General features: G+C 42.1%; 1 protein-coding gene across 2 annotated transcripts in view; it reads right to left on the bottom strand.

The window, feature by feature from the left end:
- The window catches only part of SMC6 (structural maintenance of chromosomes 6), a 42430-nt gene that overhangs the window by 22429 nt on the left and 5394 nt on the right, over nucleotides 1–14607 (bottom strand). For both annotated transcript variants that reach the window (XM_062489690.1, XM_062489688.1), the window contains exons 2-6: nucleotides 10277–10429; nucleotides 8040–8188; nucleotides 5987–6104; nucleotides 3974–4079; nucleotides 513–649 (exon numbers count right to left, since the gene is read on the bottom strand). In XM_062489690.1, the coding sequence (XP_062345674.1) occupies nucleotides 513–649; nucleotides 3974–4079; nucleotides 5987–6104; nucleotides 8040–8183 (505 nt within the window). In that variant the 5' untranslated portion in view covers nucleotides 8184–8188; nucleotides 10277–10429. The remainder of the gene's footprint in view (nucleotides 1–512; nucleotides 650–3973; nucleotides 4080–5986; nucleotides 6105–8039; nucleotides 8189–10276; nucleotides 10430–14607) is intronic.

The raw sequence follows: 14607 nt of genomic DNA, 5'->3' as shown, positions 1-14607 counted from the left end.
GTCTTTTGTCCATTGTAAAAAATGTAAAAAATGAGATCAATCTTTTTGTAACGCAGACTTAGTCCTAAATGAGGAACATTGGTTAGGGTTTGTTCTTTTATTGTTATTTTTAAATATGTTTGCATTTGCGCAGAAAGACTTCTAACTGAAGTCCTTCCTTGTGAAGTTGTTCTCTGTGACAGAATTTAGATAAATCAGTAAATTTAATACAATCTCCAAAAAGACTAAAAACTATGTTCAGCCTCATCACACAAGCAGATTTTTATAAAAACGAATACATAGTGTAACACCTGACATACTAAATAATACATATCGATAAATACATAATGCTTTTAACATGCCAAAATATTCTTAGTCTAGGATAAAAACAAAAAAAAAAAAAAGGACATTGTCATCATCCTTGAATGATTTTATGAAAAGAGAAACATCATCCTTTACTAACATCAAGGCAATTCAAAGTCATGAACAAGTTCAGAGAAATAAGACTGAGAACAAAGCAAACTACCACCAACCAGATTTGCTTTTCAATTTGCAAGTTCTGCTTCCATCCTGATTAATGCGCTGATTCACAGTAATAGAAGTACCATACAATTCAGGTTTAAATGCATCTCTTCCTTGGTTTCGCAAAGTTATGGAAATATCTGCAGAACTAAAAGAAAATAAAAAAATAATAAAAAAGACGAATTAAATTAATCTCAAATCTAAAAACAACAACAAAAAAAATCAAAACATTTTAATTTTCCATACAATTTGTCATGCGTCCTGCAGGTCACAGCTGCATAGTCATAGTCAGTCATGGTACCAATCAGAAGAACGTGCATTTATTTGGTTTGAGCCATAGCAGCATTAGACACATTGCTGGTTTAAAACCCAGCAGGAAAAGTAAATCCACTCAAACTATCCCCTTTCCTCCACCCTCTTCCCATAGTGGAGAAAACAGTAATAGAAATTGTAAAACAGAATCACAATTTACTGCAAAATCTCAAGCCCACAATATCAATAAAAGTGCACAAAACAGAGAGTGTTTTACCCAAGGAACAGTATTCACCACCAAACAAAAATGCTTCCCCAGGACAGCGTCTGGCATGGTTTCCCAGGTGAAAGCAGAATGGCAACTGGCCTTGTGCTGGGCCACATGGTGCATGAGAAAACAAAGGCACAATAGCAGGGATGCTCACAGCTTAACTTTCCCCTTCCCCAGTCCGAAAACAACAGAAAAACAGGGACAAGACACAACCTGGTGGGACCTGACAGGGCTCTCAAACTGGCCAGGGGACCCTTTTCCTGGGCCTGACTGTGCACGAGCGGGACTGGAGTGCTCGGTGCTTCTGGCAGCACTGGTGCTGCCCCGGTGCCGTGGAGGTGCTGCACTGGTGTTGTGCCGGTGCTGCCCCAGTGCTGCACTGGTGTTATGGTGGGGTTGTGGCGGTGCTGCCCCAGTGCTGCACTGGTGCTGTGGCTGCAGCTGTTCACAGCTTTGCTGGGCTCCGCTCCTGCCGCTGCTGTTCCTTCCCCTTCCTTTTTCTCCGAGTGGCATCTTGGGTTTGCCGGCGCTGTCTTTCAGCACCAAAGCACAAAAGCCGTGGCTCGGAGGAAGAGAAAAGGGACTGTGCCTTGGGAAAATTTTATGATGATGCTCCACTCCTGTCTGCTTTATGCCCAGAAATTACTGCCGTGGCTTTTAGGTGGGTCCAGAGGAGGGGCAGGAGCCTTTTGGGGTTCCTGTGTGGATTTTGTGTTCAATGACACTCCCCAGCGTGCTGGGTGCTGTGGAAAGCGATGCTTACTTTGTTGCTTAGCTAGCTCCGCTTTTTAGCAGCTTTAGCAAGAAGTTTTCTTTTCCCCTCCCACTCCACCTTTCCCCTAGACAGCAACAGCAATCCTTCTGCAGGTATTTTTCTGTTTTTTCTTGAGCTGTTTCAACTTGGTTTTGGTCCAAGATCAGATAACAGCCGAGGCTGGCAGTGGGGGCCACTCTGGCCAACCCAAAACCTTGGGCAAAGATGAACCAACAAGAGAAAGGACACCAAAATCCATCAGCTTCAACTGCTGTGAGGAGGGGACCAACAACAGAGGTTCAACAGGTTCCCATCTGTTTTGCCCAAGCTGATGCATAAACTTTTTTCCTCTTCCTTGAAACACAAGTCAGATGGCATTTTGTCCCCGCTTTGCCCTGCGGCCAGCCTTTTTATTTCTTCAAGCATCTTGAGGGTTTTTTTTTGTTCTGTTCTGTGTGGGGGGGGAAGGTCATGAAGGCTCAATATCTAGCATTTTTTCAATTCTTTTTTCATGCCGTGAGGGCACTTTGTTAGTTAATAAAGAGGGGTTTTTTCACTTTCACCAACTGGTATTCACTTTCTCATTGGCAAAAGGTATTACTGAAGTCATTTTCTTTAGAGGAAACACTCATTCCAGAGTGTTTTCTCCTAGATCTGTCTCTAAACCAAGACAGACTGCTACTTGCACCACCTATGCTTCACCTAAATAGTGAACCAAAGCAAATATTTGTGAAAGAAGATTTCGTCCATCTTCCCCTCTGAGTGCCCTCATTTTACATTGCAGACTCAAGCTGCTTTTTGGTAGTTCTCCTTTTTTCAAACTGGGTTCTGTATAAAACAGTTGTCTGACTTCTACAGCTCAACCAAACTCATCTATAGCAGAATGCTTAAGGCATTCCTCTAGAAAAACTGAGATGCGATTTCAGTTCCAAATTCCTGTTTCTCAAGTGACTGCTGAAACATTAACTTAATACACATACTGCAAGTACTACCAACAATTTTACTCTTAAGCACCTCTGAAAGGAAAAGGCTGGGACTCTGAATAAAGTGTAAATACAAACTCTTAAACCTCCTATCTTTTTATTAGTTTTCCTAAACATGTTATCCTCACTCTCACCGCAGGCATGAATCCACTTCTTGCATGTTTTAAGTCAAGGTCTTTATACTGCATATCCATTCACATCACCAGAAAGATTGAAAAATAATTAACCTCACTGCTTGCAAATCAATGATAACTAGTCACCTATGAATTTTTCTAGAGAACCCAATTTTTCTGCAGGATATTCAATTACAGAGTGGAAGTAATACACAAGAGCAGGGAATACAGAAGACATATGACTATGTTAGTTAATTCAGTGTCCCAGTTTCAGGTAGGACAGAGTTAACTTTCTTGCCAGTACTGTGAGGTGCAGAGCCTGGAGCCAAGTGAATGCCTCCATTATCCCATTTCTCACACATCATACCTGGGGGCACAGCTTCAGCTGGAAGAAAAGGAGAACATGAAGTGCAAATGCCATCATTTTGTTCCTTTCTCCAGGGAAGGTGGACGGTGAGTGAAGCAGTGGGGTGCCTCCAGTCCTGCGGTGGGGTTGGTGTGTCATTGTTTTTCTTATCTTGGGCTTGGGGAAGGAGTGTGGCTGCAGAAGATTTGTCCACCGCTGTTTCTTTTGCTCATAACATGGGTACAGACACTTCCATTTGCCATCTTCTTCTTTGTCTCAGGAGATACGTGACTTGGGCTGTGAAGTCACTTTCACAGTAAGCATTTTTGCTTGTAATCACCCACTGTTGTTTAGTATTGTTGCTGTCAGTGGTTTTTTTTTTCCTTATCTTGTTGATAGCTTTCTTCAGAGCATTTTTATTTCAACCTGTATGCTCTACCTTTATCCCTCTCACTGGAGGGGAAAGAGACCAGCTCTTTGGAGTTTAATTTCCAGCTGGTTCAAACTACAACATTCACAAATAATGGTGTACTAGTGGTAAAACTTCTGAAGTTTTTCGTTTTCAGGGTTTGGGGTTTTTTTGCAGGAGGAGGGTATTGTTCAAATACGATCTCTTCAGTGTTATGCTTTTTATTCCAGTCTGATGCATCCCATAAGATGCAGAAAATTAGCGTAAACAGACAACTCAGAAGCCAACCTCAATGACAACTGCCAAACTACATATGCAACTTTTAAGATTAAAGTTTTACTTACGTCTCTCCTTTTTGAATAAACATTTTTAATGAGGAACCTCTGTTAGTTGCAGTGGCTTTTCCACCAAGTCCAACAATTAGTGCTGTTAATACAGAACTCTTTCCACCTGTAATTGAAGCATTGAACTTGTTTTAAAGAGAAGATACTGTAACTTCTAGTCCATCCATATTACAGTTTTTGATTTCTTCATATTCATGCATTAGAAGCTCAAATTCTGTCCTTACTGAACATATAAAGTATAGTAAAGTATCTGCCATTTTCAAGGTTGTCCCTAAAAATAACCAACATGCTGAGACAAACTTCTGTTACTTCTATTCAGCAATTGAATGACATGCTGCATTCAACATGTCATAGGTCAGAAGGAATCTCCCCATTCTTCAAAGCATACTGAAAACATGTATACAACAAAAGATATCAAACACACATTACTGTTCATCTAACTACCTGAAAGGTTTCAAGCTCTTTCAAAATTTATATTTAATTTTTTAAATTCTTTCTCCAGAAGAAGTATATAAACAGGTATCACTTTATTTTCTTATAATAGTTCCTATGTGCCCCATACTGTCCTGGGTTAGCTGGGATAGAGTTCCTTTACTACCTAGTAGCTTGTACAGCACTGTTTTGGGTTCAGCATGAGAATAATGCTGGTAACATGCTCATGTTTTGGTCATTGCTAAGTAGCAGAGTTGAGGACTCTTCAGTGTCTCATGCTCTGCCAGTGAGGAGGTGCACAAGAAGGCAGGAGGGAGCCTGGCCAGGAGAACTGACCCAAACTGGGCAAAGGGATATTCCATACAATAGAATGTCATGCCCAGTGCATAAACTATGGGATGCTGTCCAGCAGCCACCGATTGCTGCTCAGGGATGAGCTGGCTGTGATCAACTATAATATGTATAAGTTGTTTCTCTTGGGTCTTATTCCTCTCTTTCTTTCTGCTTTTCATTACAATAATTACTGTATTTTATTTTATTTTGATTATTAATCTGCTCTTACCCCAAGCCACAGGTTTTGCCTTTTTCCAGTTCTCCTTCCCATCACTGGGGGACACGGGGAAATGAATGAGTAGCTGCATGGTATTTAGTTGCAAAAAGGGATTAAATCACAGCAGTCCTTTCTAGCACCCAATGTGTGGCTCATAAGGGTTGATATAACTGACCAGAGTATGCTAAAATGAATTTGCTGTAACCATTCATGATATTAGTTTAATAATTGTGGATCACAATGCTGATTTATGTGCTGGTTCTCAGAGCTGCATTATGTAACACCTTCCTCACAGGTGTTTATCACTTTTGGGGCCTGGGCTAAGGTTATCCTTTTGAAGCGCTCTGTAAGGATGGCAAATGAGATGAGATGAGATGAGATGAGATATGGTAAAGGACATGACAGGACATGATGGACCTGCTGGTCCTGAAACGCGCGCCAGCCTCACCCCGGGCTGCCTGCGCCATCCAGCGGCAACTGCTCACAGTTACACCCTTCACTCTTCTGAGAGCCAGCCTAGAGCACACACCTTCCCTTCCTCCAGGCTAACTGCAACTGCCTTGGAAAATCTTGGATGTCCTTGGGCAGCTGAAACCAGCAGGAAGCAGGTTGCTACGGAATGTGCTTCACATCTAGTTCAGCATTTTTCAACTATTAGCAGTACTTCAGCCCCCCATTACAGCCACTGTGGCCCCTCCAAACTCAGTGATGGGAACTGCCAGGCACTGGGACAATTACTGTGCATTTAATAATAAACATATAAGTACATTCAGTTCAAATAAAAATTTAAGCATTATTTAGATATTAAAATATTTATATTCACATTATCTTTTACAAAAACCTCCAATTTTAAGACCTAATTCACCAGCCTTTAACACGCTGGGATAGACCTGTGTGGTACCTCATTTCAAAAGTGAATCCTTGTCCATGCCTGAAAGATGGCTCACAATTCTTTTTCAAATAACAATTACATCTTATACATTATTAACAGAAGGGTTCTTTGATAAAGACTCTACGCAATTAATACTTACTTCCATTGGTTCCAACAACGAAATTGAGATTTGATCCAAATGGAAAAGGCCCCAGATTTGAATGACACATGAAATTCTTCAGCTGGATACTTTCAATTATCCCAACTTCACCGTCAGGCTAAAGATAACACAATTAAAACTCAAGTTAACAATTAAAACTCAAGTCATGTCAGTATTTAAATGAGATTAAGTTTATGTATTTTAAGCACAATGAGAATTAAAATTACAGTGACACAAAACATTGGTTGGTACAAGCCATAAGAAAACAGAAGGGTTTCACGGCAATGTGTGAAGTCATTTGCTAGAGAGCAGATACCAAGAAAAATAAAAACAAAGTTACCACAGCTGATCTCTCACACATAGTAACTTTCAGTTCTCCCCATTACTAACTTACCATCAATACAATATAAAATATTAAGACAATTAAGACAGTTGGCTGACCTAGTTAAAGCACTTTATTAAGGGCACTATCCAAATGTCTTGTGAATACTGCCAGGCTTGGGGCACCAAGCACCTCTCTTGGAAGCTGCACTGGCTTTGGGTTGTGGTAGCAAGGGGCAGGAAGCTGCAAGGGTGGCTTCAGTGAGAACCTGCCAGAAGCATCCCCATGTCTGACAGCCACTGCCATTCCCTAGCCACCCCCAAGACAGACCCATTGGTGGCCAAGGCTGAGCCCATCAGCAACAGTGGTAGTGACTTCCAGGTTAAGTCAGGAAAGAGAAACTGTAATTGCAGCAACTGCAGCTGGAGAACAGTGAGATTTTGTGAGAGGAACAGCTCTGCAGACACCAAGGTCAGTGAAGGAGGGGCAGGAGGTCCTTCAGGCATGAGAGCAGAGATCCACCTGCAGCCCATGGAGAGCCCTATGCTGGAGCAGGTGAATTCCCAAAGGAGGCTGTGCCCCTGTGGGAAGCCTCCCCTGGAACAGGCTCCTGGCAGGAGCTGTGGCTGTGGAGAGAGGAGCCCACACTGCAGCAGGTTTGCTGGCAGCACCTGTGACCCCATGGGGGACCCATGCTGGAGCTGCTCCTGAGGGACTGCATCCCTTGGGAGGGAATCTGGAGCACAGGACTAGTGTGAGTCCTCCCTCTGAGGAGGGAGTGGCAGAGACAACATGTAATTAACTAACCAAAACTCACATTTCCCTGTGCTGTTGGGGGGAGAAAAAAATGGAGTGAAGATGAGCCAAGGAGGGGTGGAGGGAAGGTGTTTTAAGATTTGGGTTCATTTCTCATTATCTCTCAAATACAGATTTGAATGCAAGTAAATTCCATTAATTTCCCCAGGCTGGGTCTGCTCTGCCCACGACAGTCACTGGAAAGTGATCTCTCCCTGCCCTTATCTCAACCATTTTGTTTTATTTTCTCTCCCCTGCCCAGGAGAAGAGGGCAGTGACAGAGTGGTTTTGGCACACACGTGGCACCCAGACAGGTTCAACACCCCAGAGAAACCTGGTCCAGTGTCTTACCACTGGTAAAGAAATGTTTCCTAATGTCCAGTCTAAATATACAGCACAGTATTTGCAATCTCAAAAACAGATTTTAAAAAATCTTCTATCAAACTAAAATTCAACTGCTATAAGAAAAGCAGAAAAAAAATAACATTCCTGTTTTCAAGTTTCCATCAAAATTTGCATTTCAAACACTAGACCTTTTTAGGCATCTGGAAGTGTCAGCTATACAAAACAAAACAAACAAGTATTTGGCACTTCTTTTAGTAAATAATTAGTTTCCAAATATTTTGTCTGCTTTTACTGCAACCATAAATGAAATGTACCATAGTTCTATCAAAATTCATTTCCTTCACTTACTTGACCACTGCAGTAGTATTACTTCCATTAAATCAGGATGTTGTTATTTTATGATCAACTATTACAACTAGATGATCCAAAAGAAATAACGTCAGAATAACCTCATGCAAAAGTCCTCATCACAGACAGTATCCCTAGCTTCTTTTATCTTTGTTCTACAGATGCCTACATCCAAGATATTTATTTCAACGAGCACAGAACTTTTCTTATATCTTCATCTCTGTGACTTTTTAAACTACTTACCAATTGTGAAGAGGCACTACCATTAGCTGAGAGCGCTGAAGTTTCTTCTTCGTTAGACTCATCACTATGTACATCTGTGTATTCTCTTCTCTGCCTTTTCTGGGACCCCTGGTTTAAAACACTTTCTTCCTTTCTCTTACCCATGAGTACTGAAAAATTAAAGTAATGAAATATTATAGGTTTCAGTCTTCTAGGTTACAATATACCCACAGGTGACAGCACAGACATAGTAAATTATTTACTTTGGTAAAACAAATATTAAAATCACAGCAAACATTGCAACAAATACTTTTCCAGAACTGAATTACTGAACTCAGTAATCTAAGGCTACACCTACTATGAAAGAGTTGCATCAAAACAAAAGAAACACAACTTCATTATTCTAATCAAGTTGAATGTGTTGATTAAAAATAAAGTCAACCTTGATTCTGTTTCCCTTGGTACATTAGACTTTGGAATACTTTCTAGAATTGCTTTTGGTCAGCAATGGAGTTGAAGATTAATGGTAATAAGTATATAACTAACATTTATTCTCTCAAAAGTACATAAAAGATTTTCATACATACAGACCCAAAGCTCTACACAAAACACAGAAGCTGACATACTTGCCCAAAGTAGAAGCAAGATGCTATTTACAAAAATGCAATACATAGTCTTTATATCTTTATTTGTCAGTAGCAAGTCAGCTACGAGCAATATCCAGAACAGGCTAAAACTAACATCAGTTGCACAGTTTTCTGACATCAAAACTTTGCAGAAATGAATTATCTTCTCCAACTCAGCTTTGTTTGCTGGAATTTAATCTAGATGTCCCCTCTAAGAAAGATAACAACCAACTTTAATGCACAACACCCGTTCAAACAAAATTCAGAGGTAATAAAAGTATTTAACATTCATTCCTATGGAAAGACCACTGCATGACATGTGGTCTAAGAATAGGCTGCTTATTTATAAAAATTATTTTATTTTTTTTTATGTGTGGGGTACAGGAAAGAATGACCGCCATCAGAGACATAGCATGCCCAAAGTTGGTAACACATCTAAACACACTGGGGGCTTGGAGGCCAAAAGACTCCCAGTCAAGGATACAGGTGATGACAACAGGCAAGCATTTCCTTGTCCCTCAGGAGAGACGCAATGATCCAGGAGAGAAGTCATACAGGTCAGCCTAACAGTTCCTAACATGATCTCCTGGAGAAGGTGACAGGGTCAGTGAGAAAGCCAGGTAGGTCAGCACAGCTGGTCCAGCTGTGCAGTGCACAGCCTCAGGACCCAGGGACCCCCTTGTCAAAGCCCTCAGGCCCTCCCAGAGATTCTCAATGGGTCCTGCTCCACATTCTCTCTGTAAATGTTTTAAGATTAGTTGCTTGAAGGATCTACAGAGAACTCTATGAAATGGAGACTGCTGAAGTAGAACTTCAGTCACAAGAACTCATGCTGCAATGGAGAGCAGTCTTTCTTCCCTCTTCTCATTCTGTCTCATCCCTCCAAGTCCAAGAAGCTCTTTACACAACAAAATAATACATCACCTCAAGTGTCTGATTCTACTAAAAAGCAATGCAGGAAAAAACTTCTTTCTTTTAATTTAGTTAGGTGAGCTCCCTAACCACTTAATGATGCAGATCTGTATGCTTGGCTCACTGTGGAGAAAGAGATGCTTCTCTGAGCAGTTTCCTTTTGTCAGCCTAATGTTCTGGTCACACTACTGACTGAATTCATCTGACAGGAGGTCAGACAGCTTATACACCAAGCATCACAGAGAAAAGCATTTATTATAAGAGAAACAAGAGACATCAAAATTTCACATATCATTACAGAGAATATCTAATTTCTAGTCTATATATTTGTTGACTGCTTCATAAAATACAGTCTCTTATGATCCCCTCATTAATTTTCTATGACACAGCATCTAAAAGATAAAGAAAAAACATAATAATCACTTTCCATTATGTAGAATGAACAAAATTCAAAGCAAATTCAGAAATGTAATAAACTTCCCATCTGATACTCTTGAAATCATTTTGTATGGTAGAGATTTCTTTATCAAATATTAGAGCAAGAGGAGAAGGATGATTATTCTTATTACTGATGATTTTTATTACTACTATTATTATTAAAATGATGATGCCCATTAAGTATTTACAGCAAAACTGTCATATCCACTTTATGTAATGTCGTTTAATACCACACACAAGGAAATCAAGGAGCAGATACACTTCATGATTAGGCTTACATACCTTTTGCTATGCTGCTCTTGGGTTGCTAGAGAAACATGCCTTCATGACCAAATTACTCAATCCAGCAAACAGTCACTTGCAAGCTCTTGGCATCCGTCACCCAAATATGAAGACAAGTACTCATGGAATCTGCTACTCCATTAAAATCTTCCTCTAAAAAGAAGGGGAAACACAAGCTTTAAATGTTGTAATTAATAACATCCAAACCAAAGATGAGGGCTATGAGTTCCATTGCTATACTACTTGAACATTCAAGGAAAAGAGATTATAAGAGTGGAAAACAGAACAAAATAATCTCATGTAATCTAACTATGAGGAAGGCAAAAGACAGAACAGTCTGCACATCAAAACTGTTAAAGAGCTAGTACTACAAACAAGCTGGAACTACAAGCAAACTGTAATAAGTAGCCTCAGAAATAATGACAAATATCAGTGGATGCAGAACCTTCCATGAGAACAAAAAAGCCAAAAGCAGCGAGAAACTGACTGCAATCACAAGGAACCCATTAGTAAGATTTTACAAGAAAAAAGAATTTAAAAGGCACAGGAAGAAACAGTCAACATTTTAAAAAATAAATACACAGAAAATGGCACGTATTTCAGTTTTATCTTTGCGTCCCTTAATATTTTTGACATTTTTTTTTACTTCAATTGCTCCCAAAACTCTTGCACCAAGGCGCCCCTAATTTTCTACATTAAGTTTTTAATTGAAAAAGTCATTGCTTTCAGTCTCAACACTACTTACCCTAAACTGAACAACAGTTTGGGAATAACTATTCAAGGCAAAGGAAAAGCAGCTGATCCAACCTATCTGAAGGTTATTAAAGTATGCAATACTATACTGGAAACAATTAAAGTGGAAAAAAATACATCAATACATTTTAAAATATGGAATAGGCTACTGAGAAGCCAACAATGGACATTAATGGCAAATGTTAACAAAAGGATTTTTTAATATATCAGGCATCACATTTAAAAACTATAAATAAAAAACTAAATAATAAAATATACTTTGGTATATTGCAATATAAAGTAATAAAAACTCATGATGACAAAGTTAAGTTAATTCAAACAAGAATCCAACAGTCATTCAGGAAGAGAAATCAAGAATACTGATTTAATGAAGAAAATAAACTTCACTATCATGGAACGTAAGAGTATACAGTTAGGAATAAAAACTGGACCGAACAATGAAGCAATAAAGCAAATAAAGGCAAGACAGATTCAATTATAAAAACAATCAAAGGATTACTACAAATTATAACAAGCAATTGTTATTCATTGTTGGGGGTTGGTTTCTTTCCCTTTTCCCTCTGTGGAATTTGCCCCATTGTCATGCTAAGATACCTGTTGACTGGGCCCTGGTGACAAGGGGGAGGGGACAGGAGGGAAGAGGAAAAGCCCCGCGAGATTCAAAGAGCCAGAAGAGGAAGCGGAAGGCTGGGCCTCGGCCCATTTCCCCCGCGGAGTTCGGACGAGAAGGACGATCGCTGCCTGTGTCCCATCCCTGCCATCCCAGCGTCGGGAAACCACCATCGGACCCTGCCCGGCTGTCTTCTCGCTGTGAACTGCCACCATCCAGCACTCTACTGATCACCGGGACCCACACCGTGAGCGGAGAGCTCTCTCTCCATCTCTCTCTCCCCCTGGGACAGCGCTGCCATCACCCCCAGCCCTCCTGCGGCTCTGCGGGACCCGCCCGCCCCCAGCACCGGGAACTGCAGCTCAGGGAAAAGGTACCTGCAGCCAAAAAACACTGGGACTGAGTCACTGTTCTGTTTGTGGGTAATTTCATAGCTGTTGTTGTTCTTGTTTGTCGTGTTAGATATACTAGTAAAGAACTGTTATTCCTACCCCCATATCTTTGCCTGAGAGCTCTCTTAATTCCAAAATTATAATAATCGGAAGAATCACATTTTCTTTCAGTCCAAGGGGAAGCTTCTGCTTTCTTTGGCAAACACCTGTCCTTCAAACCAGGACAGATTTTGGCCACCCAACGTGGGGCCCCAGGGCATTGAGAGAAAAGGGTGAAAAAGGAATAACAGTTCTTGAGTTACCTCAGTTTTGTGTTAGGTGGCATCATGTTGTCCAGCCTACCGTGGTTTGGGCTCCATGTGGCCTCAGCTTTATCTCTCCCATTTGCAATCCCTTACTTGAACATGGGTCCTATAACTCAGGCTGCTGTAACTATTATCCAGTTCCTTTTGTGGGCTGATAACGTGAGAAATTCATGGATTTTTAACTTCCTCTGGAAGGTGGGTACATGGATTCAGGGCTATCACACTCTAACTGTATGTTTTTGGGGTTACATTAATAATGGCACATACTGTGAGGATATGACACCAGGAAAAATTTTGTCCCAACCCCTTACACAGTTTTTTGGGTCTGCTCCACCAGCTTTTGAGGGGTTCAAATCTCTTCTAAGCAGTAATGATATCATACAGTGGCTGACATTGCTAATAGGCCTTGCCCTTACCCTGCCCCTGCCCCAGAGACTAAGGATTCTGCCCCAGAGGTTAAGGATGTTGCCCCTGAGCCTGATTCTGCCCCAGAGCTCACCTCAGAAAGGAACCATCCAGAGTGGGTGGGGTTTCTAGTGAAGGAGATGGGCCAAATGCTGAAGGAGTACCTTCCCCCAGCTCTTGAGAAACTCTCCCTCTGCCTTAAAGAGGGAGAACCTGATGGTGCAGCAGTGGAACCCACAAATGTTACATCTCTCCAGGTTCCAGCTGAACTGCAAGGGCACTCACAGCCAGCAGTAGTTGCCCCTGTGGAAACTAGAAAGTCTAAGATGAAAACAAAGCACCTGGATAATAAGGATCAGAAAGCAGGGCCTTCACAACCAGCAGGGGAGCCAGAGGTTGAGATCGTCACAGAGTCCCTGTCGTACGAGAGTCTCCGTAATCTGCGTAAAGATGTTGTACGAAGGGGTCGTGAGGCTTTTACAACGTGGTTACTGCGGGTCTGGGACCTTATGGGTACAGGTGTGCAACTGGATGGTACTGAGGCAAGGAATTTGGGACCCCTGACCCAGGACTCAGGTGTGGATCACATATTCGTAAGGGAACCAGGCCCCCTTTCCCTCTGGGAGTGGCTTTTAATGAGTGTAAGAGAGAGGTTTGTCCATAGAGAGAGAATGCAGGACCACCACCATAGAATGCGCTGGAAAACCGCTGAGGAGGGGATCCAACAGCTGAGAGAAGTGGCAGTACTGGAGGTACTCTTTGGGAGGGGTGGACAACATGACAATGACCCCGACAAGGTCAGGTGCACAGGGCAGATGTTGTGGAATCTCGCACACCTGGGGCCATCTCAATACACCACATTCATTGCAGCCATTAATGCTGACACCAACCACGAGACAGTGGGTTCTGTTGCCAATAGGCTCAGGAATTTTGAGAGTATAATGAATGGCCCAATGCAGGCTCAGGTCTCTGCTGTGATTAGGGAACTCAAAGAGGAGATGAGAGAGATGAGGGAGGAGATGAGGAAGGTCAATGCAGCACCAGTGCAAGTCACAGATCCTAGAGTTAGAGCCCAACGCCCCCCAGCTAGGGATAGAGGGTACACCCCACGAGCTGACCTGTGGTTCTTTCTGCGTGACCATGGGGAAGACATGAGGAGGTGGGATGGGAAACCCACTTCTGCCCTAGCAGCGCGGGTGCGTCAACTCAGGGAGGGAAACACTAACCAAGGAAGCTCCACTAAATTGAAGGTAGCCTCAACTTCCCATAACCAAGATGCAGGGTACTACAAAAGGGAGGATGATTTGTCAGATCCCCTTGAGGGAACCTCCAACATGTATGCCCAGGAAGGAAATAATAACCAGTGCTAGAGGGGCCCTGCCTCTAGCCAGGGAGAGGCACGGGAAAACCGGGTCTTTTGGACGGTGTGGATCCAATGGCCTGGCACATCAGAGCCACAAAAACATAGGGCATTAGTTGATACTGGTTCACAGTGCACCCTAATACCATCAGAACATGTGGGGGAAGAGCCTGTTTCTATTGCTGGGGTGACAGGGGGATCACAGGAATTGACTTTGCTGGAGGCTGAGGTGAGCCTGACTGGGAAGGAGTGGCAGAAGCATCCAATTGTGACTGGCCCAGAGGCACCGTGTATTCTAGGCATAGACTTCCTGAGGAATGGCTATTACAAAGACCCAAAGGGACTCAGGTGGGCTTTTGGAATAGCTGCTGTAGAGGCAGAAAACATTAAGCAATTGAATACCTTGCTTGGACTGTCAGAGAACCCATCTGTAGTGGGACTCCTGAAGGTGAAGGAGCAGCAAGTGCCAATTGCCACCTCCACAGTGCACCACCGGCAGTACAGGA

The sequence above is a fragment of the Cinclus cinclus genome, chromosome 3, assembly GCF_963662255.1.
Source record: "Cinclus cinclus chromosome 3, bCinCin1.1, whole genome shotgun sequence".
In the NCBI taxonomy this organism is placed as follows: Eukaryota; Metazoa; Chordata; class Aves; order Passeriformes; family Cinclidae; genus Cinclus; species Cinclus cinclus.
This window is presented reverse-complemented; position numbering and strand designations above follow the sequence as displayed.